The sequence below is a fragment of the Haliotis rufescens genome, unplaced genomic scaffold (assembly GCF_023055435.1).
Source record: "Haliotis rufescens isolate VD_foot unplaced genomic scaffold, xgHalRufe1.0.p SCAF_11, whole genome shotgun sequence".
Lineage (NCBI taxonomy): Eukaryota > Metazoa > Mollusca > Gastropoda > Lepetellida > Haliotidae > Haliotis > Haliotis rufescens.
Genome location: NW_025963791.1, coordinates 12,865,111 through 12,890,546, shown reverse-complemented (window position 1 = coordinate 12,890,546; position 25,436 = coordinate 12,865,111). Strand labels below are relative to the sequence as shown.

The following is a 25,436-nucleotide window of genomic DNA, read 5'->3' as shown; positions in this document are numbered from 1 at the left end:
TGAATATTCATTTTATTAAAGCATGTGAACAAATCTACAGTGAGACACTGTTTGGAATAATAAGAAGTTGAGCTTGTTTTTCAGTTGTCTAAGGCAACAGAACAATAATTTTATATTCATAAGTGTGAATCTAAGACTTGGCATTAATTAAGAAAGCCTTAAACTAAATGTCGAAATAGATTCACATTCTTGATTTGCAGGGTCGGTGGATCCATAAAGCTGGTAGTAACAATTAACACCTGACACCTTTCCAGCAATTTGCAATTTTTGCTGAATTGTAATGAAAACCAAATTAAAACATTTTTCATTCTTTCAATACCAATCTTTGAAATTTCTATTGACATTGTAAAAATGTTTTTCCCTCTTAGGAACCAAGTTTTCAGCTATTTCATCCCCCTCCAAAGTATGATTAAAGGGTTACAATGCAATCATGTATTTTTGCTGTATTTGTTATGAAAAAAAAGCCAAATATAAAAAAATGCAAATCTTCAGTTTCAATCTTTGAAATTTGTTTAGACACTCTTAATTTTTTTCCCTTTTTCAAAATAATTGCACAAACTGTTTTTTATATTCAAAAGCTTCATGCAAGTCTCAACTAATAATGTAAAGGACATTATGCTTGGAAAGAAGCTTAACTTGTTAATTTGATTTTCATGAAACAGACAATGCTTACAGATCTCCATTTTCATTTTGTATGGATGCTAGATGGCGCTGTACCAGCAGCAGATAGCGGATATCCCCGGTCTCTGCGTACTCTCGGAGGGCAACAGCTGTACGTTGAGCCATGCGGATAGCTTCATCTTTCTTCTTGCTCAACTCAATCTTGCCTGGAACTGAACACATTGTAATTGTAATTTGATTGGTTTGAAAAACAACCAGGGTGCAGAAGCTCACACACAACCTCAGTGGAGGGGATGTGATAAACCTGCTGCCTTGTGCTAAAGCCATACTACCAGACACTAGGAGATTGATAATATAAATTTTACTGATATTTGAAGTTAATGTTCTTTGTTGAATGTTTTGAAGTGAAACCAAGTAATTTTTAAACATGTTACATTTCTTTAATACACTGATGCAAATTCAAATAATTATTAAATTTAAAAAATAAAGTCCAAAAATAATGCAATTGTCCTCAAGAAAAGGTATATTCATACAAAGCATGAATGATGGCTGCATTTTCATGAAGAGTATAGGACATTTTCAAAGTAGAAATGCAGTCTTCAATTGTTTAAGAAAATATATTATAAAGTGTGTTTCAATTTTTTTTATGCTAACCAGTTATAATCATTACCAGTTATCTCGGAAGGTTAAACATATATACCAAAAAATTATGTAGGCTATTTAAAATCTTTTTTGCATAAATTAATACTAATTTTGTCATGTGAAGATCCAGGTAGAGAACATGTCTTCAGCATCAAATGCTTGCTGCTTATCTCATGCAATTGCATAGATGTATTTACCAACCTTGCTTGGGGTCTTTCTTTGAGGCAGACTTGTCATCACCGTCGGGCGCCTTCTTCGGAGACAAATCTCCAGGAATGGAGGATGACTCTGAGAATCCCTCATCAGTACGTGCTCCCTCTGTTGGTGCATTAGAACTGCTTGTGTCCGATCCAGAGTCCTTGACCTCGCTGTCCTTCACATCCTCCGACCCCTTCTCCATGGGCTCACTGCCAGGACTCGTAGGCTTGTCACTCAGCTTCACCGCGGCCATCTTGGCTGTTGCATCATGGACGTCTGTTTCTTTAATGGTTCCTCTGATTTGTCCCTTGTGTTTGAGTGAAGGAGGATTACTAGCACCTGTGATATTCATGCTACGAGACATGTGCTTTATAGGCTCACAGTCCATTGACAGATCGGCATAGGGACTGTCCAGTTCATCCAGGTCAGTGCGGTACGGACTGTTGACTGGGCTGTCGTAGCACTCTTGTATGGCTGCAATTCCAAAAACTAAAGATATCAAGTGTTTGTCAATGTCATATTTGTACAAAAAAGTTCAAAAGCTTGGAGTGAGTGAGTGAGTGAGTGAGGTTTTACGCCACTTTTAGCAATATTCCAGCGGGTGAGTGAGTGAGTGAGTGAGTGAGTGAGTGAGTGAGTGAGGTTTTACTCCAGCAATATCACGGTGGGGTACACCAGAAGTGGGCTTCACACAGTAGTACTCATGTGGGGAATCGAACCCGGGTCTTCGGCTTGACGAGTGAACACTTAAACCTCTCGGCTGCCCCATCAACCCAGCTTAGAATTACTAGTAAAGATATCAAATAATGATAAAAAAAGTTATCTTAAAAAAAAAAATACAGAGGAAAGTCTTCTCTGAATGTGCCAATACCTGTCACTGATGTATATCATGTGATTTCTTCAATATAAGTAACATTGCACATCTCACTACACCTTCTTAGCTATGATGTCTCATTCAAACATATGAACCAGGGCAATGGAACTTACAAAACACAATATCGCATACATCTAAACAAATAATTATCATAGGAACATATTTAATCAAAAACATCTGAGTTTTATTTATCAGTGATGCTGAAAGGGCAACGTGGAATGTCGTGTGGAGGATGTTTCTGTTTTTGGCAGCTCTTGTGACAAGTGTGAGGTACTGGGGACCTACTGTGACCCAGATCCCGAACAGATGAGTGAGTGAGTGAGTGAGTGAGTGGGAGTGGGTGAGTGAGTGAGTGAGTGAGTGAGTGAGTGAGTGAGTGGATGAGTGAGTGAGTGAGTGAGTGAGTGAGTGAGTGAGTGAGTGAGTGAGTGAGTGAGTGAGTGGGTGAGAAAGTGGGTGGGTGTGTGTGAGTGGGTGAGAAAGTGGGTGGGTGGGTGGGAGTGTGTGAGTGAGTGAGTGAAGGCAGACAGGCAGGCAGGCAGGCAGACGGGCTAGTGAGTGTGAGTGTGACAGAGTGCACTAAATAATACAGACTGCACTACCCACAACAGAGGTAGAATGGTGTGTGTGACCTGACCCCTACCTACCTTGTTCAATCGTGGCAGGAACATTTCCTTCTTGATAAACCACGCCTACAAATATCAAAGACACAAAATGAAAATTCGAACATTCAAGAAGCAGAATTGCATAGATTAAAATAAAAGATACAATTCTTTTCAGGAGGTATGTGTGAGAGAATGGGTATGATTACAGCACTATTCCATCAACATAATGGCAGGGTATACCCAGAATGGGTTCATACATTGCACCCATCTCAGTGAGTGAGTTAGTTGGGTTTAACACTGCTTTTAACAGTTATATCGCTGCGTGTCAGCTTAATGTGGGAGGAAAGCCCGAAGTGATGCAGGTCTCAGACGTTTACCACTTCGGTGAAACCCACGAGCACGGGTATGGTGCTGACAAACCTAGAAACATAATCGAGGCGAACCGGGATTCGAACCCACAATCATAGGTTTCTGGCGTGCCCAAGGGACGCAACTCTGCACAGCGAATCGCGGCGTCTTAGACGACTGGGCCACCTGTGCCCCTGCACCCATCTCAGAACCCAACCCAGGTAGGCGCCAATGGTTAAACCACTAGGCTGTCCCACTGCCTCTCAAGCTGCATGGAAACAAGTTATTCTGTGTTGTTTTCAGCCAAATTTGCTAACTGATCAACTCAAACAAAGATGTGTGTCAATGCACTACATTAATAATACACACAGCAAATAAACCTAAACTTCTTCACAAACTGCATACAGTTTTAATTCATAATATATTCTGGAAATACAAGAATTAGTTTATCAGATCTTGAGATTTGTACAACATAACTTTTGACTGTACTTACTTCCATTGGGCAGTAGAACCCTGTGGGGGACTTGTCCTCCACCCCCACCCCCACCGCCATCAGACCCACCGAAACCTCCCCCACCCCTCGAGCTGCCAAACGATCCCCCTGCACCCCCAAAATATGCCCCCCCAAAACCATCCAGTGATGGCATGGCCTTCCTCTTCTTCCTGGCTATTCCATCTTTGTCTGTGGAGAGAACCAATCAAATGCAACAAACATGTGACCTTCATACATGTGAACATCATACATATTCCATGAGACTAACAGGATCGGATGGTCTGGCTCACTGACAATTGCGTGGATCGATGCTTATGATATTAATCACTGGATTGTCTGGTCCAGACTCGATTATTTACAGACCGCCGTCATATAGCTGGAATATTGCTGAGTGCGGCGTTAAACAACAAACAAACAAACAAACATATTCCATGACTTCAGTACTCGGGAATGAAACTTAAATCTAATATACATTTTGAAGGTTCTATGGTATTTATCTTTTCCTGTTTGAAGGCTCCATATGTTTTTTGGCCAAATTACATTCCCTGTCTATTAATGGTTGCTGTAAGTGTGGAGCCATAAGCATGGAGCCATAAGTGTTCTTGCAGGGTCTCACTGGAGGACATACTGTGTTGGAAACAATGTAATACTCATTAGTTAAGATACCTTATGTACCACTTTCAGTCTGAAAAAAACTAATCTTGTTAATCCCCATTTAAATTCAATCACAAAAGGATGTTTTGGGCCACTAAAATATTTTTCAAGGCACAATGAAGGGCACCAACCTACATACAGACAATATGGGGCACCAACCTACATACAGACAATATGGGGCACCAACCTACATACAGACAATATGGGGCACCAACCTACATACAGACAATATGGGGAACCTGCTGAGATACAGGCAATATGGGGCACCTGCCGAGATTGTGGGGGTTGTATGTGAAGGCCTTGGCCCACCTACCGGGATTGTGGGGGTTGTATGTGAAGGCCTTGGCCCACCTACCGAGATTGTGGGGGTATTATGTGATGGCCTTGACCCACCTACCGAGATTGTGGGGGTAGTATGTGAAGGCCTTGGTTCACATACCGAGATTGTGGGGGTAGTATGTGAAGGCCTTGGCCCACCTACCGAGATTGCGGGGGTAGTATGTGAAGGCCTTGGTTCACCTACCGAGATTGTGGGGGTTGTATGTGAAGGCCTTGGTTCACCTACCGAGATTGTGGGGGTAGTATGTGAAGGCCTTAGCCAACCTACCGAGATTGTGGAGGTATTATGTGAAGGCCTTGGTTCACCTACCAAGATTGCGGGGGTAGTATGTGAAGGCCTTGGTTCACCTACCGAGATTGTGGGGGAAGTATGTGAAGGCCTTGGTTCACCTACTGGGATTGTGGGGGTAGTATGTGAAGGCCTTAGCCAACCTACCGAGATTGTGGGGGTATTATGTGAAGGCCTTGGTTTACCTACCGAGATTGCAGGGGTTGTATGTGAAGGCCTTGGTTCACCTACCAAGATTGTGGGGGTAGTATGTGAAGGCCTTGGTTCACCTACCGAGATTGTGGGGGTAGTATGTGATGGCCTTGACCCACCTACCGAGATTGTGGGGGTTGTATGTGAAGGCCTTGGCCCACCTACCGAGATTGCGGGGGTAGTATGTGAAGGCCTTAGCCAACCTACCGAGATTGTGGGGGTAGTATGTGAAGGCCTTGGTTCACCTACTGAGATTGCGGGGGTTGTATGTGAAGGCCTTGGTTCACCTACCGGGATTTTGGGGGTATTATGTGAAGGCCTTGGTTCACCTACCGAGATTGTGGGGGTATTATGTGAAGGCCTTGGTTCACCTACGGAGATTGTGGGGGTTGTATGTGAAGGCCTTGGTTCACCTACCGGGATTGTGGGGGTATTATGTGAAGGCCTTGGTTCACCTACTGGGATTGTGGGGGTATTATGTGAAGGCCTTGGTTCACCTACTGAGATTGCGGGGGTTGTATGTGAAGGCCTTGGTTCACCTACCGGGATTGTGGGGGTATTATGTGAAGGCCTTGGTTCACCTACCGAGATTGTGGGGGTAGTATGGGAAGGCCTTGGTTCACCTACCGGGATTGTGGGGGTATTATGTGAAGGCCTTGGTTCACCTACCGAGATTGTGGGGGTAGTATGTGAAGGTCTTGTTTCACCTACCGAGATTGTGGGGGTAGTATGTGAAGGCCTTGGTTCACCTACTGAGATTGCGGGGGTTGTATGTGAAGGCCTTGGTTCACCTACCGGGATTGTGGGGGTATTATGTGAAGGCCTTGACCCACCTACCGGGATTGTGGGGGTATTATGTGAAGGCCTTGGTTCAACTACTGAGATTGTGGGGGTAGTATGTGAAGGCCTTGGTTCACCTACTGAGATTGTGGGGGTAGTATGTGAAGGCCTTGGTTCACCTACTGAGATTGCGGGGGTTGTATGTGAAGGCCTTGGTTCACCTACCGGGATTGTGGGGGTATTATGTGAAGGCCTTGACCCACCTACCGGGATTGTGGGGGTATTATGTGAAGGCCTTGGTTCAACTACTGAGATTGTGGGGGTAGTATGTGAAGGCCTTGGTTCACCTACTGAGATTGTGGGGGTAGTATGTGAAGGCCTTGGTTCACCTACTGAGATTGCGGGGGTTGTATGTGAAGGCCTTGGTTCACCTACCGGGATTGTGGGGGTAGTATGTGAAGGCCTTGGTTCACCTACTGAGATTGTGGGGGTAGTATGTGAAGGCCTTGGTTCACCTACCGGGATTGTGGGGGTAGTATGTGAAGGCCTTGGTTCACCTACTGAGATTGCGGGGGTTGTATGTGAAGGCCTTGGTTCACCTACCGGGATTGTTGGGGTAGTATGTGAAGGCCTTGGAACACCTACCGAGATTGCGGGGATAGTATGTGAAGGCCTTGGCCTCACTTGTCTCCTGGTCACTCTTCCTCTGCAGCATTATCATCACGTTGACGGCCTTGTCGATGGACGTGTTCCGATACGGAGGTGTGCGGAACACGATCGCATACTGAAGTGGGAAGTAATTATGATTGTCATTCATAAAAGTATAAAGAAATGTTTTAATTTTGGTTATGACGTAGAACTTCCTATCAAAATTTGCAAAAAAATCATTAGGTGTTCTCATGATATTTGTCTCCAGCAAAGAACTTTGCAATATTTGCACAAGTACTTTTAACTATCCTGAAGCTGATTGGTCAGTGTAAGCAATGTGACATTGTAATGCTGTACTGCTGAGATGTTCATGGTGTCAATAATTCGAAAACATTCTGTTATTTCCAGACAGTTGAATGACTAAACAAGTTTCTTTTTATGGATGACATTTTACATAATTATATATATAAAACTTTTGATTACAGATTATCTGTCCCAAGCATTTAAAATGGAGTAATCCCAGAGCATTTAGAATGGAGTAATCCCAGAGCATTTAGAATGGAGTAATCCCAGAGCATTTAAAATGGAGTAATCCCAGAGCATTTAAAATGGAGTAATCCCAGAGCATTTAGAATGGAGTAATCCTAGAGCATTTAGAATGGAGTAATCCCAGAGCATTTAGAATGGAGTAATCCCAGAGCATTTAGAATGGAGTAATCCCAGAGCATTTAGAATGGAGTAATCCCAGAGCATTTAGAATGGAGTAATCCCAGAGCATTTAAAATGGAGTAATCCCAGAGCATTTAGAATGGAGTAATCCCAGAGCATTTAGAATGGAGTAATCCCAGAGCATTTAGAATGGAGTAATCCCAGAGCATTTAGAATGGAGTAATCCCAGAGCATTTAAAATGGAGTAATCCCAGAGCATTTAGAATGGAGTAATCCCAGAGCATTTAGAATGGAGTAATCCCAGAGCATTTAGAATGGAGTAATCCCAGAGCATTTAGAATGGAGTAATCCCAGAGCATTTAGAATGGAGTAATCCCAGAGCATTTAGAATGGAGTAATCCTAGAGCATTTAGAATGGAGTAATCCTAGAGCATTTAGAATGGAGTAATCCCAGAGCATTTAGAATGGAGTAATCCCAGAGCATTTAGAATGGAGTAATCCCAGAGCATTTAGAATGGAGTAATCCAAGAGCATTTAGAATGGAGTAATCCCAGAGCATTTAGAATGGAGTAATCCTAGAGCATTTAGAATGGAGTAATCCCAGAGCATTTAGAATGGAGTAATCCCAGAGCATTTAGAATGGAGTAATCCAAGAGCATTTAGAATGGAGTAATCCAAGAGCATTTAGAATGGAGTAATCCCAGAGCATTTTGATATACAGCATTCATTTATGTGGGACAGCTATTGCTATTCCCGAGTTTCAAGTTGGTTATTCTATAAATTACTCATTGTCATTCTAATAAAGATAGAATATAAACAAGGGAAATGTCAATCCTACAGAGAAAACTGTTCCATACATGTTGTTGGCATATTTATTTAAATGATTAAACATAAAAGCCAGTATGCACACTGAGTAAATCCAAGTTTCTCACCTGTCTGTGGACATCGAGGGGGCTGAAGTTACCGAACGCCTCCCACAACACCGACCCATCCTTACTGTGCTCCACGAACCTCACCGAGATATCATCTGCAAAAGCATCCAACAGTTATCTCCCCTCATTCATAAGATGTCACATATTAATCTCTGGTTCTCACCTATCAGTGAGTGAGTGAGGTTTTACGCCGCTTTTAGCAATATTCCAGCAATATCACGGCGGGGGACACCAGAAATGGGCTTCACACATTGTACCCATGTCGGGAATCGAACCCGGGTCTTCGGCGTGACGAGCTAACGCTTTAACCACTAGGCTACCCGACCGCCCCTCTCACCTATCAAGAGTGTAATACCTAATAAAGTGTCTACCTAGACTGTGTGAAGGCAGATACACGACCGATACAATATCTCATAACTGTGATGCTCATCAAATGCTCAGAGTCATTTCACGGGACTGGTCTACGATTGTCAATTTTTCTGCAACCAATTCCACAAAGTGAAGTTAGCACTATGACTATGATAAGGCTGTATCAAAGTATCAGAGTTCAGATCATCTTTTCGCTAAGATCGTTTTGAGGTACAGGACCCAGAGCTGAAAGAATATTATTTTATGAAATATTTGAAACATACATCAATTCAAACATAAATCAAACAATGATTGTTTGCTCCATGAAAATAAAGTATTTGCTTTAAGAAAGTGAAAGTTTTCTTGTCTTTCATCTCAGTCATGGTGTGAATCATACTTTTACAATACTGTACAACTGCAGTTACAAAAAGTGGCAATACTGCTGTCATACTGTCATACTTATATCAGCGGAAGTATCTTCTCACTGAACGAGTTGAGAAGAAAGAACCCACCTTTCTGGACCTTCTCACACAGGAGGAACACCTCCTCATTGCCCGTGCAACAACCACCATACTTGTCCATCCTGCAGATCTTGAGAGCAGACGCACCTGGGGACTCTGCAGACAGGGAGGAAGGGCGTGGGTTGAGTTTAGTACCGCTTTTAACAATATATACCCTTGTTACATCATGGCGTGTCATAAGGGTGTGAGGTTTTACTGGTATTTCGGTAAATTGAGGTTCATTCTTTCCACAATACTTATCACAATATCATTTTTTCATGCTCAATATGGGGGCACGGGTGGCCGTGTCGTCTAAGGCGCCGCGATTCGCTGTGCAGAGTTGCGTCCCTTGGGCACGCCAGAAACCTATGATTGTGGGTTCGAATCCCGGTTCGCCCCAATTATGTTTCTAGGTTTGTCAGCACCATGCCCGTGCTCGTGGGATTCACCGAAGTGGTAAACGTCTGAGACCTGCATCACTTCAGGCTTTCATCCCACATTAAGCTGACACGCTGCGATATAACTGGAATACTGTTAAAAGCAGCGTTAAACCCAACTCACTCACTCACTCATGCTCAATATATCGGGTGATTTCAACTTGGGATTTTTTTAATGTTATATACTTGCCAAATGCCTTCGCTGCCCAGGAGCGAGCATCCGGGGCCCGAAGATGGCTGCGTATTTATTGAATGAGTAAACCTTAAGTTTGACCAGCATCTTGCTTTCTTCCATTTATGAACTTCATACCTTAATGTATCAGACTGTTTCTGAATTAAAAATTTAGAATTATACAATATATCTTGATCTGTATTGTAAGACGGCCTAGTGCATTGCAAAATATTGTGATACACTTTAAACCACCAATACCCATCAGCTAAGTGTGGGAGGTGAGACCAAAGTGATGCAGGATGAAGACGTTTACCACTTCGGGGGTGAAACCCAAGATTATGCGACTTGTACTGACAAACTAAGGATCAGTATCGTGATGAATTTGAATCCACGATCATAAGTTTCTGGTGTGCCTAAGGGATGCAACTCTGCACAAAGAATTGTGGCGCCTTAGATTTCTAAGCCATCCGTGGCCCTATTTGAGATTCAAACCCATTACCAGTGGATTTTTGCAGAGAATTCAAGGTTTGCTCCTTTAGTATTTGAATAAAAGGACACCCCAAATCATAAACTTTCAACATAGGGGGAATGACAAAAGTCCTCATGCTAAGGCTTAAAAAAATACAAGAATTGGTTCTCAGGCAATGACTTTTGAAAATATAGAGCAGACATCAAGTGTTTTTATTATTTTTTTTGCTTGTTCAAACAAGTAAGTAACCAAATAAACAGCTGTGTACCATAAACCTAGGAAAGGGCCTCCCTACATAAAGAAGCATACAAACTCCTATTGCCGCCATGACCATAACATGAGATCAGGGTTAGAAACTAACAGTTTTTGTCCACTAGTCCTTATAATGATAAAATTATAAAACCCTTAAAATGGGCCAATTTCTACTAGTCCTCAGGATACCTTTACTATTGGGCAGTTTGGTAAGGACTACAGGACTAGTGCCAATTTCTAACGCTGGATATGCACACTAAAGCATTGCACATGTAAAGGGAAGTAACTGTGTGCTATATTGGATCGCATTGTTTATAAGTATTAGTATTTTTTTTATAAAAAATTTTAAAATGAAAATAAAATCGAAAGGTGCGTCAGACTTTATGATGATGCGGGCGGTGAGGAGAACCAAGACTATTATTTTGTTTAGCCTTCGTGATGAAGAACATGAATTATTTTCATTGAGTCTGTGATGACCGGAGATACTTACTGCTGTCGTAGATCGGCCTGGATACCACTTGACGGAGATGCTTGGTGAAGTTCTTCTTCTCGTCCATGAGATACACCTGGAAACACAGCCGCACCACGTTCAGGGACATGCTCTTGGCCTGGTCCTGTGCTTGCTTTCGAGCTTTTTCTCTATCTTCCTCTACCAAACAGACAACAGGTTCAGCAGTCATGTACATCATATAGTGAAAAGTGTTATCGATGCGATAAACCTGTCCGATATACTTTGCATGATGATCCGATAAATGTGCCTTTGAGATCAACACGTAGGAACTACTTTTAATCTTATACACCAATTCAGTTTCGGCTTGATATTATGCTATTGAAAAAAGTTCCCAGGAAGTTCAGATAAGGTTTTTCCAAAGTTTGGGTGATTATGTAGACGAACATGGCTGCAAATCATTTGGCTATAAGATAAATGGGACGGTTCAGTCACAGACTATATTCATCTGCAATTTCTAAACTTACTGTATTGAGCGAAACTTTAGTGAAAGGTGAGGTGAAATGTGGTTTAATGCTTGGTGTAAGATTAAATTAAAAACATGAAACGGTTTGGAAAATATATGTTGACATTAGTTGACAGTATGTACATGCTTTGCAAATCCTGCAATAGACCGAAATCTGCGCAGCATTTTATGAACTGGATATCAATTTCGTTACACGGTTTTGATTGGACTATGCATAGACTCATTAGTCCAGGCAAAATATAAATCCATGATTCCAGAAAAGTTGCCAGCCATGGGCAGGCAGGCAGGCAGTTATTTCGGACACTGGCCGATATCCCCCTTTCTGGAACCAGGCTGAGTCTTCATTGGTTGGTTAAAAATAGCATTCTAGGGAGATGAAGGAGCATAGTGAATACAAACCCATGAACTTATGACAATAATAAACTAGCAGAGCTCCAGATAAGCTTTTGGTGTTGTGGGTATTTTACCCATGCATTTTAAAATCATTGGGTATCAGTAATTCTATCTGCGTATTCAAATTTCTGTTACCCACTAGTTTTTACACATGTGGGTATTTAAGTTAAATATTTAAAAACACTATTCATCTAGTCCCTGCAAACTGGTGTTGTGTGGGTTCGAGAGCTTTATAGGACTAAAAAATACCGCGATACTTCCACAAGAAAGTGTGATGGCAAATGATCATGATGTAACCGTCATTGTGGAGTTTGGCAAGGTTGACGGAATGCCCGTTTATAATTTCAAAATAAGTTGCTGATTTGCTAATCGAATACGCAGGGTTACTTCACAATATTTTGATGATATGCACAAGTTTTATTTTTGTAGCGTATCTGTAATGTTCGTTGCGTATTTGATATGCTTGGATTATATTTTACTGTGTATTTCTGCATTTCTGATGCGTATTTCACGCAGATACGCAGCTTATCTGGAGCTCTGAACTAGTTCATTAACACCTTTAAATTGACACAAATGTTGATATATTTCCCATAATGCATTATCCCCCCCCCCCCCCCCATTGCCCAATGGTCTGAAGTGCTGCAATCTACGTAGTATTTGTGTTATTTTGTCAAGATCTAATGACTGTTGGTTCTAATCCCTAATCCTATTCCAGTTATAATGTTTGGTCTGTCAGCATGATATCATGTTCATGTGTAACTATGGTAACAGGAATTGTTCATGTTTTCAAGGCTTCATATTTCTTTCAACAACCTTTTCATTATTTTGTATGTCATTAAAATCGTGATGAACAGAATGCATGCCTCTTTCAAGCTTGTTCATCGTTAATGACAAAATATGCAGTGGGTCAAGGCTACAAGAAAACCTGCATCCTCTTGTGGAATCATCCTGCTGACTGTGGGAATGAGATATGATTGCTCTTTGTTTATTTGTTGTTTAATGCTGCACTCAGCCATATTCCAGTCCAGTGATTGACATCATGAGCACTGATCCACGTACTTGGGATTGCTGACATGCTTCAACCAAGTCAGCAAGCCTGACCACCCGATCTCGATAGTCACCTCTTACAACAAGCATCGTCGCCTTTTACGGCAAGCGTGGATTGCTGAAGACCTCTTCTACTCCAGATCTTCACGGGTCAAATAAGCAATGACAAAAACGTACTTGTGATGGGTATCTCAACATTCATGTGTCCCTGCTCGACCTTCCTCTCCAGGATGAGGGACTCAATGATCCGTCCCTCCAACACCTCGGTCGCCTTCTTCCGTGTGACATGCAGCACGCACAGGTTGGGGAAGCTGGGGACACAGAAACTGCTTTTAATTATCTGTACTTAATTTATGTTTTACAAAAAAACATGCATTATTCACTGGTCAGTCTTGATATTTAAATTGCTTGGTTCTTCCTTTCCGGAAAACACTCCAAGAATATTAAATGGCTGGACCACAACTAGAACTGCCCATGTCAAGTGTTTGTGTCTTGTGGTTGTGAGGTGAGGGGTTGCTTCATTACTGAAACTGTCTCTGAAAACGTGTCTGTGTCCTGTAGGACCTGATTGGTAACAGTAAAACACTTACGAAATAATGCCACTGGTTGACTGTGTCTCTTGGACACAGATTCCATTTTGACAGTTCCTTCCCACTAGTTTGTGGGCGTGGTGTTTAGGTCAAGTGTTTGTGTCTTGTGGTTGTGAAGTGAGGGGTTGCTTCATTACTGAAACCGTCTCCGAAAACGTGTCTGTGTCCTGTAGGACCTGATTGGGAACAGTAAAACACTTACGAAATAATGCCACTGGTTGACTGTGTCTCTTGGACACAGATTCCATTTTGACAGTTCCTTCCCACTAGTTTGTGGGCGTGGTGTTTAGGTCAAGTGTTTGTGTCTTGTGGTTGTGAAGTGAGGGGTTGCTTCATTACTGAAACCGTCTCCGAAAACGTGTCTGTGTCCTGTAGGACCTGATTGGGAACAGTAAAACACTTACGAAATAATGCCACTGGTTGACTGTGTCTCTTGGACACAGATTCCATTTTGACAGTTCCTTCCCACTAGTTTGTGGGCGTGGTGTTTAGGTCAAGTGTTTGTGTCTTGTGGTTGTGAAGTGAGGGGTTGCTTCATTACTGAAACCGTCTCCGAAAACGTGTCTGTGTCCTGTAGGACCTGATTGGGAACAGTAAAACACTTACGAAATAATGCCACTGGTTGACTGTGTCTCTTGGACACAGATTCCATTTTGACAGTTCCTTCCCACTAGTTTGTGGGCGTGGTGTTTAGGACTATCCTCGTCTGTAACCAGGCTCACCACAATCTTAGCTGGACCATTGTAGTTCTCAATCTGCCATGAAATATTGAAGTGATACTCTATGACAAGCATATGTTTAACACATGAAGTGAGGTAACATGGGGTTTAATGTCGGCTTGAAGATTATTGCACATAGTGAAGTGCATGCAGAGTGTACGTGTGCGGCTGTTTGTACTAGCCCTGTCTGGTTTATAGTGCCAGCCCACTGAGATACCTTGCTACAGTTTATCATGGATACAGCCTCTGAGCAGACCAGTCCCAGTCCAAATCATAAATGCTGAGTGCCAGGCAGGCAAACAAAACGAACATCATCTTTTGGTATGATGCGGCCAGGGAAGGAAGCACCGGCCTTCCATTACCCGCTCTATCCATTAAAAATAACACATGACATCATACTCCTGTGATACCCTACCTTATTGCTAGGATACCCCTGAGGTGAGAACTACCTTGTTGCTAGGATACCCCTGAGGTGAGAACTACCTTGTTGCTAGGATACCCCTGAGGTGAGAACCCCTACCTTGTTGCTAGGATACCTGAGGCAAGAACCCCTACCTTGTTGCTAGGATACCCTTGTGATGAGAGCCCCTACCATGTTGCTAGGATACCCATATGATGAGAAACCCCACCATGTTGCTAGGATACCCATGTGATGAGAAACCCTGCTGTGTTGCTAGGATACCAGTGTGACGAGCGCCCAATTCTTGTTGCTAGGATACCCCAGTGATGAGAAGACCTACCGTGTTGCTAGGATACCCCTGTGATAAGAACCCCTATCTTGTTGCTGTGGTGAGAACCCATGTCATGAGAAGCCCTACCTTGTTGCTAGGATACCCCTGTGATGAGACCCCATGCAATGAGAAGCCATACCTTGTTGCTAGGATACCCCTGTGCAGAGAACCCATGCAATAAGAAGCTGTACCATACCCCTGTGCAGAGAACACATGTGATGAGAAGCCCCGCCTTGTTGCTAGGATACCCCTGTGATGAGAACCCATGCAATGAGAAGCCCTACCTTGTTGCTAGGATACCCCTGTGCAGAGAACCCATGCAATGAGAAGCTGGGTATGTACCATACCCCTGTGCAGAGAACACATGTGATGAGAAGCCCTACCTTGTTGTTAGGATGGCCTTGAGATGAGAACCCATGCAATGAGAAGCTGTACCATACCCCTGTGTAGAGAACCCATGTGATGAGAAGCCCTACCTCGTTGCTAGGAGACATCTGTGATGAGAACCCATGTGATTAGAAGCTGTGCCATTCTGCTGTGCAGAGAATCCATGTGATGAGAAGCCCTACCTTGTTGCTAGGATACCCATGAGATGAGAACCCATGGGGTGAGAAGCCCTACCTTGTTGCTAGGATATCCCTGTGCAGAGAACCCATGGGGTGAGAAGCCCCACCTTGTTGCTAGGATACCCCTGTGCAGAAAACCCATGGGGTGAGAAGCCCCACCTTGTTGCTAGGATACCCCTGTGCAGAGAACCCATGGGGTGAGAAGCCCTACCTTGTTGCTAGGATACCCCTGTGCAGAGAACCCATGTGATGAGAAGCCCTACCTTGATGCTGGGGTAGGACTTCCTGCTCTTCTCACTCTTCTCCCCCTGCAGGCCTCCGTGGGAGGGACCCTCACACTCATAGCGGAACCGGAACCCACGCTGCTGGGGCTCCTCCACGATCTTGATGTGAGGCTGGAACTCTGGACAAACAACCACACTCTAGAACTCACACTAGAAACACCACGATCTTGATGTGAGGCTGGAACTCTGGACACACAACCACACTCTAGAACTCACACTAAAAACACCACACTCTTGTCACATGCTCTGAACTGGATGAGTAAATGGACTTTTATGTCACGTGAACTCTGTACTTATGGCCGGGATTTATATGGGACTTCAAACTTAGTGCCCTTGGCAGGCAAATTGGGAACAAATAAATACTTCTATTCAATTTGGATTCATTTCTAAATTCGTATTTTCTGCAACTGTGTTTTACAATGTATAAGTGAAATGACGTAAAACTAAGTAAATATGCATATATCACTGCTGGTTCTGTTATTAGTGAAACAAAAGCCACTGATACAAAGCGATAACATAAGTTCATTATTATGAGTTGAGAAATTTGTATTTCCAATTTAGGAATGTTTACAAACATCTGTAACAGATTTAGAGCCAAATACCGGCCTCTGAGAATGTGTAAACAAATCTCTGCATGGTAGCAACTGAGTGTCTGGATAAGACCCACCCAACTCCAACAGCTATAAGAACTGGAAGACACATCTGGATGTGACCACACACAATCTCAGTCCATTACAAAAACACTTGTGTCTACTTATACAATATTTTAAATAGACATTATTGTCAGTAGATTTTCGTCTCTGCATACATATGGACCAAAACAGCTGATCTTAATCATGAGTTAATAAACTAAAAGACATTAACTAGACTCAGTCTATGTACATGATGGCTTAAGTCAGAGACTGCACCCTGGGTAGCATGACACAGAAAAAGTCAAGTCATAGCTTGCCCATCTTTCAGTTTATTGTTGGGCTCGATTTAAGGAACTTGGTGTAACTTGCACCAGGGCCATGTTGCCATGAAAACATTGTTGCACCAGACAAAACCAGGTTGCACCCCGGTCCCATAAATTTACCAAATTAAAAGTACCCATAGTTGATGACCCCAAAAGCATGAAAAATTACACATACAGTAACACAGGGATTATTGATGTTGTATGGTATATAAAGCTTTGAGGTAGTGAATGCATCCAATCTCATTAAAATCAGACCTTAGTTCTCGCTACCACTAAACAAAGATCTGAAGACATCCCATTAGGGGTCACGTCAGAACGACCTTTCATCCGACAAACCAGTGCGTCGCTTACCAGATTATGAAAGTGAGAGTCGGAATGTGTCATGCAATCTCGAAAACTTTAACATGGGGTATTCCGAACGATAGTTACGGGTTTAACGACTGAATCCTTACATTCTAGACCATCTATTAGCCATTCCAGAATGTTTTTTTTGTTCAGGTTTCAAATTTGTAATCAAGAATTTGTCAAAATATGTTTCGAGGCGTAGTCGCCAATTTGAAATTTGTGCCGTAAAGCACAAGAAAGCTGCCTTCTGATTGGTCATTCCATTGGTCGGTCAAAGTTCGCGCAAGGTCGGTCTGATGTGACCCGTAATGGGATGTCCTCAGATCTTTGCTTAGCGGTAGCGAGAACTAAGATCTGGTTTTAATGAGATTGTGAATGCATCCAAAGACAGATGTTGCGTGAGCAAGTGAGGGTTAGACACAAGTTTGAAATTTTTGGACAATCATTTGGTGCATGTAGGCATAAATATAAGGTTGCATTTCCAATAATAGGTTGCACTGGTACATGTTTAATACAGCTAATTAGAGCCCTGTATTGTCTACATGATGAGTAAGTAAGTCGTGTTTTGTCAGGAATTTGTTTTTGATTCAAAACTAACTGCCCTTGGCAGGCAAATAGGGAAAAAATTGTGATTTTGTTCTAATTGGGTCTTGTTAATGTTCTTATTTTCGTACATTTTGAGGAATTGGAAATTTGTAATTAATTTTGGGAATTTTTAGTCGGGGTAAAAATTGGCCTCTGAGCAGGTCTAGATAAATCTCTGTTTACACTGCTTTTAGAGATATTCCCAAAATAACACAAAATATTAGCTTCATACATTGTACCCAGTGGGGAATCCAACCTGGGTCTTCAGAGCCAATGCTTTAACCTTGAGACTACCCCACCACCCCACCAAAGGATTAGACTAGGATTAGGTTGTAACCATAGTAACAAGCTCAGGTATTATTTCACAACTAAAGGAAGTAAATTCACATACAGTGTATGTGAGTACCTACCCAACGTCCCATTTCCATTCACCATGGTGTAGTCACCATTGTCGACGAACTTCGTCTGCAAGTCGACAGGGAGATGGGACTGCTCCAGTGGAACTTCCACTGAGTCATTGGAGTCACCAGCGTCGTCCATTCCTGGAAACATCAGTCAACATCCATCAGAAAACACCTACCCATAAACATCAGTTAACATTCATCAGTAAAAACCCACCAATAAGACAAATGTTAACACAAATCGGTTAACACCCATCCCTGAAACATCAGTTAACATCCATTGGTTAACACCCATCCATGGAACATCAGTTAACATCCATCAGTTAACACCCATCCATGAAACATCAGTTAACATTGATCAGTAAATACCCACCAATAAGACATAAGTTAACATACATCCGTCAACATCCATCCATGAAACATCAGTTAACATCCATCAGTGAACACCTACCCATGAAACATCAGTTAACATTCATCTGTAAAAACCCACCAATAAGGCATCAGTTAACATCCATCGGTTAACATCCATCCATGAAACATCAGTTAACATTCATCTGTAAAAACCCACCAATAAGGCATCAGTTAACATCCATCGGTTAACATCCATCCATGAAACATCAGTTAACATCAATCGGTTAACATCCATCCATGAAACATCAGTGAACATCCATCAGTTAACACCTACCCATGAAACATTGGTTTACATCCATCCATGACACATCAGTCATAACATTTCAACCCTCATCATTTGCCTACAATACACTTACAGTATTCAGTGGTCCACCCTACACTTACAGTATTCAATGATCTACCTCACACTTACAGTATTCAATTATCTACCCTACACTTACAGTATTCAATGATCTAACTGACACTATCATGGTAACAGGATTAGTATGATGTAACACCATATTAATTACAACAACGTGGTCCCAGAGCTATACTAAATGTTTTCCTCATAACAAGGAAATTTACATAATTCATTGATCCTTTGTACAAGACATTTTTCTTAAATACATGCAAACCATTTACACCTTAACACGATTGATTAACAGGACGGTCAAACTGTTTGCCGATTTAAACCTTTTCCTTTGGAAGGCATTGTCAAAAACCTCATCTCATTGTCATATCTTTGACCTTGGCCTGTCACACCTTTTCGCTCTACAGGAAGTACATGTCATGTTGCAGTTGAACTTTGAACATAAATACCCCATAACTCAAGCCTCAAAGTTGCAACTAATATGGTTGCCATGGTGATTGAAATTTCAACTTGGCAAAAAATATCATTTAGGCAGTTGCCACTTGGCTACTTGGTAAAATCAAGCTGGCAATCTGATATTACTAACTGCATAATATTAGAATTTAGAGACAGAATTACGATACATTAATAAATACTGATCGACTGAACTGAAAGTCATCTAATGTGAATTGTGAGGTAAAACTTCATCGATAAGTATGTCAGGTATTTACAAAAATGTAATTCACAACAAAGCTTGTCGGAAACGGTATAGCTGCAGTTTGTCTCACCCAAATTGTCAAGATACCATAAATGCACATATGCCAAGGTTGAGTTCTTCCACTATCCAATACTTGTTACCCAGGGGGTAAAATGGATTAGTCCCAGTTATACCAAATTTGCCAGACATCTCGTGAGTGAGTGAGTGAGTGAGTGAGTGTGGTTTTACGTCACTTTTAGCAATATTCCAACAATATTACTATATGTGGTTATCGTGGATATTTTCTATATGTGATTATCATGGATATTTTCTATATGTGGTTATCATGGATATTTTCTAGATGTGATTATCATGGATATTTTCTATATGTGATTATAATGGTTATTTCTATATGTGGTTATCATGGATATTTTCGAGATGTGGTTATCATGGATATTTTGTACATTTGGTTATCATGAATATTTTCTATATGTTGTTATCATGGAAATATTCTATATGTGATTATCATGGATATTGTCTATATGTGATTATAATGGTTATTTCTATATGTGGTTATCATGGATATATTCTAGATGTAATTATCATGGATATTTTCTATATGTGATTATAATAGTTATTTCTATATGTGGTTATCATGGATATTTTCGAGATGTGATTACCATGGATATTTTCTATATGTGATTACCATGGATATTTTCTACATGTGATTACCATGGATATTTTCTACATGTGATTACCATGGATATTTTCTATATGTGATTATCATGGTTATTTCGTTATCTGATAATCATAGTTATTTCTACATGTGATTACCATGGATATTTTCTATATGTGATTATCATGGTTATTTCGTTATCTGATAATCATGGTTATTTCTACATGTGATTACCATGGATATTTTCTATATGTGATTATAATGATTATTTCTATATGTGGTTATCATGGATATTTTCTATATGTGATTATCATGGATAGTGTCTATATGTGATTATCATGGTTATTTCTACATGTGATTACCATGGTTATTTCTATATCTGATAATCATGGTTATTTCTACATGTGATAACCATGGATATTTTCTATATGTGATTATCATGGTTATTTCGTTATCTGATAATCAAGGTTATTTCTACATGTGATTACCATGGATATTTTCTACACGTGATTACCATGGATATTTTCTATATGTGATAATCATGGATATTTTCTATATGTGATTGTCATGGATATTTTCTATATGTGATTATCAACGTAACAACCAAACAATGTAGTTCTGAAGGGAATGTCATTAACATCTGACTGTTTCAGTTTCTTACAAACAACATATGATTCTGGGTTCAAATAATTTCCTGTTTAGGGGGGGCATACCCCACAGTGAATGAAACACTGTAAATGTTGAGTCATACGTTCACCATCACCAACTGAGGCCAGGGCCCTCTTGCACAAAGCAGTCTTAGCACTAAGACTACTTAAGCCCTTGATTATGGATAGAAGTCCGGATTGTTTTTGCGCTAAGACCACTTTGCGGAACGGGGCCCTGATCTTATTTTAATTTGTTGGTTTACAATTTCAAACGCTGTTCAATTGTTCAAAAGTGATCTGAAATATGTTGTCTTGTGTACCATCCGTAATACTGTCTCGCAGTTATTCATAATTGATTTCTGAGGTGCGGAATGAGATGACCCTCCTTTCTGATGAGGACAAATGTTAAATGAACATGCTTTATCTGATTACCATGAAATTTCACCATTTTACATTTTAAGAAATATATCAAATTTATTGCTTTCCGTTCTTCATATTAGCATATGAACATGGTAACCTAACCAATTTATTTAAGGATGTTTACTGGTCTGTTAAAAAAGTATTTAACATTTGCGAATTGGTATTTCAAAACTATTTGTCATTAATCTAACTCTCTGAATAAGGAAATAAGAAGAGATTAGCGATTGTTTTACTGCACTAGACATGCTTATTAACAACAGCCTCCAATTCACACTTTGCAATAATGCCACATAAGGAAAACATTCACATTGTTAACAGCTTTGTATAAATATATAATGGTATTTAACTTTAAAAATATGTTAACCACTAGCTTAAAATCTCAGAGAAAAAAAACATGCAATTTATTTGTTAGGGTGCAAATGTTTTCCCAAATCAATAAAAAAACATGTGCATTTATACGTTTCCCCCAATTTTCAAACAAGTAGCTCATCCTTGCATATTGTGTTATCATTGTATGACATCACACATCAAAACTATACAGCAGTGATGTCATACTTTAAAGAGTGTTGTATCCTTTTCATGTCACAGGTCAGAGATCTTGTTTTCAACTATGTCATAGAATGAGCTAGCGGATACTATTTACTCTAACACTTCTCACAATGGCAATACACTTTACCAATACTTTACTTTGGCAATACTCCACCTTAAATAATTCATAACAGGTCAGAAGATATGTTACCCTTGACTTGACTATAGTAGCACAAATGACATCACCATCTTGCATTTATCATTGCATGATAATACTTTAGAATATCCATTTGACAATTACCCGGATCACTAATAATAATAGTAATAATAACTCATTAACTTTCAAAATATCCTTCAGTGTTCAACATATTAGAACTTCTAATGGTAGAAATACATCGTAACCCAACTACTTTCCGGACAACATATTTATCGTATCCAGCAATAGTAATATACAAATGCAATACGCAATGTAGAGATCATTGCAAAGTTCAGTCTGCTGCTAAACATATGTTGTAGGAATCTAACATCTGTAAATATTTCGTCCTTAACATTTCAATCAGAGCTCCAGATAAGCTTTTGGTGTTGTGGGTATTTTACCCATGCATTTTAAAATCACTGGGTATCAGTTATTCTATCTGGGTATTCAAATTTCTGCTACCCACTAGTTTTTACACATGTGGGTATTTAAGATATATTTAAAAACACTATTCATCTAGTCCCTGCAAACTGGTGTCGTGTGGGTTCGAGGGCTTTATAGGACTCAAAAATACTTCCACAAGAAAGTGTGATGGCAAATGATCATGATGTAACTGTCATCAAGGAGTTTGGCAAGGTTGATGGAATGTCCGTATATAATTTCAAAATAAGGTGCTGATTTGCTAATCGAATACGCAGGGTTACTTCACAATATTTTGATGATACGCACAAGTTTTATTTTTGTAGCGTATCTGTAATGTTTGTTGCGTATTTGATACGCTTGAATTATATTTCACTGCATATTTCTGCATTGCTGATGCGTATTTTACGCAGATACGCAGCTTATCTGAAGCTCTGTCAATGCTGACAAAATGCAAGTTTATCAACACCAGACAGCTGAAAACACTAAATTAAGTATACAACCAGAATTAGTCCACACACACAAACAAACACACGTCACTATATAAGTGGAATAAGCTTGTACATGACGTTAATCCCCTCCCCACCTCACCTACCAATAATCATCTAGAAAGTTTGTTAGTGTATTTGTCCCTGTGGCATTTGTGGGAAAACTAAACTCAGCAGCTCCTACAGTCAGTTGTACCCTGTATTTACTCAAAGTCATTGTATTTTTTCCACCTGGATCTTGATTTGTTACGTACGTTCACATCTAACTAACATCTGATCTGTTTTTAAAGTCAGGATGACATGACAGTCAGCAAAAAAGTTGTCTAATTTCGATGACAGTTCTTCAATAGTTTACAGAGAAAATTTGAAACGATAAATCCCTGCATCTTCTCGAGTTAAAAGGCAACTACTAGACTTTTTATCAAAGTCTTGTTTCCACCCTTGCCACATCAAGACCAGTGTCCTGTGCTGAATATGATTGGACTGTCGCACATATCAATAGTCCAATCAGAGAATGTTTCACAAAATCAACATCCACAACTGGTACACCTTCGTAGGAAAGTGATTTTCCGCTGCCTGTCTTTGTTGACACGAATATGTCTTTTTCATCTTTTAAACCCCCCAACGATTGCCTCTGTTTTTGTGTCAGGGATGAAATCTTGAGTGTTTCGATATCTGATCGACTAGGTTGTCGCCTATGGTAGTCGCCACCGAAGAGATAAGAACAGCAATCTGATTGGATACCGAGTTTTCATAACAAGGGGCAATCTTCACGAGGTGGCGCCAGGGTCGAGCCAAGAAATGTGGCCTTGATGTGGCAAGGGTAGAAACTAGGCTTTCATATAATGGGAAGATGAGATCCCTGAAACACTAACGTAAAGACACAAACTGAACATACAATTGGATGTCAACTTACAGTTAGAGAATGACCCTTCAACTCAAGCATTAATAGTCATGCCCCTGATCAGAGGTATTGTGCAACAATGGTGTGTGTTAAAGAGTGACTTTAATCCACCTGGTGCCCATTTTTTGTCAAGATCTAAACAATGTAATTCGTCAAATTTGTGAGAAATTGGCATGCTGCTTTAAATCAAATACTTATAACATTACTCTATGCTGAATCTGTAAGGATGTTTCTTTGAAAAATGCACATGATATAACCTACTGGTAGTTGTTCCAGTAGCAAAGTGTCTGATCACAATAAAGACAGACATCTTTGAATACTTTTCCTCAAAATATATCAAAAGACTTCAATTCTTCAAACAGTGTTTCTCCACTTGTCAGTTACAAATACAATCGCTTTTTTCAAAGAAAACTCATAGATATAGGACTACAAAGCAATATTCAGTTTATGACCATGTGATTGCATAGTTCAAGCAATAATAATAATAATAATAATAATGAATCTACAGGGATTTATCTAGATCTGCTCAGAGCTCAATCTTGGCACCAAGTCTGCAGCAATTAACAATAAAAAATTGCAAAATTTGAATACCAAATTTCCCAAATCGCCAAGATTTCCGAAATTAAGAACAAAAAAATAAATCAATTTTGAACAATATCACAACTGTTTAAATTAGCATGCCATTGGGCACAAATTGGTTTCGAATCCTAGACAAATCCCTGATCTATTTACTTCCTGAATGTACCATCAGTTTTAGGCGATTAGGTTCGTTCAAGTTATGGCAGGTAATGAGTATAGGGTACATATAATATATTAATACTAATTCATAAAGGGAAATACATTTGTGATGGCGTGCGATCATAGTTAACCTTTGGGAACAATAAGTTTAATAAGTGTAGCAGTATCGATCTAAATCACCTGGACCAATCTGTACCACCGCAGATGGCAGACATTCTGTGAAAAATACGTCTTTCATGCCAAACAAACTGTGTCGTTGCATCTGCAAGTCACCCATACTGTCAACATAGTACACTGATCACAAACACACTGATGAATGGTTTAGTTCAAAGACTTTTCCTCCGAAATGAGCGTAGTACAAAATGTACGTGTGAATTCCGAGAATCCTGTTGTCTAGTGTGTAAATATAGTAACAAAGCAGGAACTTGAAAGTAAAACTTGCCTGTGTTTGAACCAACCACCGTATGCTGGGCCTTGTGTTTGTCTTTATTTCTTGTTGTACAGGGGGCCCAGAGGGCGCATCTAATGTCGGGAAGATGTCTCCCTTTTTCACTCGACTATACTAACAGACGTTGTGTTTTCGAAATGTTCTCAGCTTTATGAAATCTGGTAATTACAATTTGTATTTTTGGTCGTTGCATTCCATCCGCCATTGGGGGATTCCTATCGGGGAATCCCCGCATCACATGCATTGGCCGAAACCTACCACGTGACTAGTATCTGATTGGTTCATGGTATTATCAGTTCTATTAATAGAAAAATTAGTCCTCATGTTGTTTTCTGTGGTCGAGTCAGTATACGTCCCTTTCCCAGACCAGGCCACAGCGCTACGTTTATCGAGTGGTATACATCTTGCAAGGGACGCGACTCTTCCCATTAATTACTTGCGCTCAGTGCTACTGTCATGGCGGATCTGTTTTTCATTTGTTTA

The 25,436-nt window shown here is 40.5% G+C and overlaps 1 protein-coding gene across 3 annotated transcripts in view; it reads right to left on the bottom strand.

Annotated features, from left to right (window-relative positions):
- The window catches only part of LOC124141139 (nuclear factor NF-kappa-B p105 subunit-like), a 42,949-nt gene extending 17,763 nt beyond the window's left edge, over positions 1 to 25,186 (bottom strand). The window contains exons 1-13 of one of the 3 annotated variants that reach the window (XM_048392254.1): positions 24,948 to 25,186; positions 18,062 to 18,193; positions 15,746 to 15,885; positions 14,073 to 14,221; positions 13,054 to 13,187; positions 10,953 to 11,111; positions 9,145 to 9,249; positions 8,285 to 8,379; positions 6,681 to 6,819; positions 3,782 to 3,970; positions 2,983 to 3,027; positions 1,465 to 1,935; positions 674 to 833 (exon numbers count right to left, since the gene is read on the bottom strand). In XM_048392254.1, the coding sequence (XP_048248211.1) occupies positions 674 to 833; positions 1,465 to 1,935; positions 2,983 to 3,027; positions 3,782 to 3,970; positions 6,681 to 6,819; positions 8,285 to 8,379; positions 9,145 to 9,249; positions 10,953 to 11,111; positions 13,054 to 13,187; positions 14,073 to 14,221; positions 15,746 to 15,885; positions 18,062 to 18,191 (1,916 nt within the window). In that variant the 5' untranslated portion in view covers positions 18,192 to 18,193; positions 24,948 to 25,186. Of the gene's footprint in view, positions 1 to 673; positions 834 to 1,464; positions 1,936 to 2,982; positions 3,028 to 3,781; positions 3,971 to 6,680; positions 6,820 to 8,284; positions 8,380 to 9,144; positions 9,250 to 10,952; positions 11,112 to 13,053; positions 13,188 to 13,466; positions 13,579 to 14,072; positions 14,222 to 15,745; positions 15,886 to 18,061; positions 18,194 to 24,685; positions 24,917 to 24,947 lie in introns of those variants that run through there. The other 2 variants (XM_048392253.1, XM_048392255.1) reach the window with 2 other exon arrangements.
- Between the last annotated feature and the right edge of the window lie 250 nt (positions 25,187 to 25,436).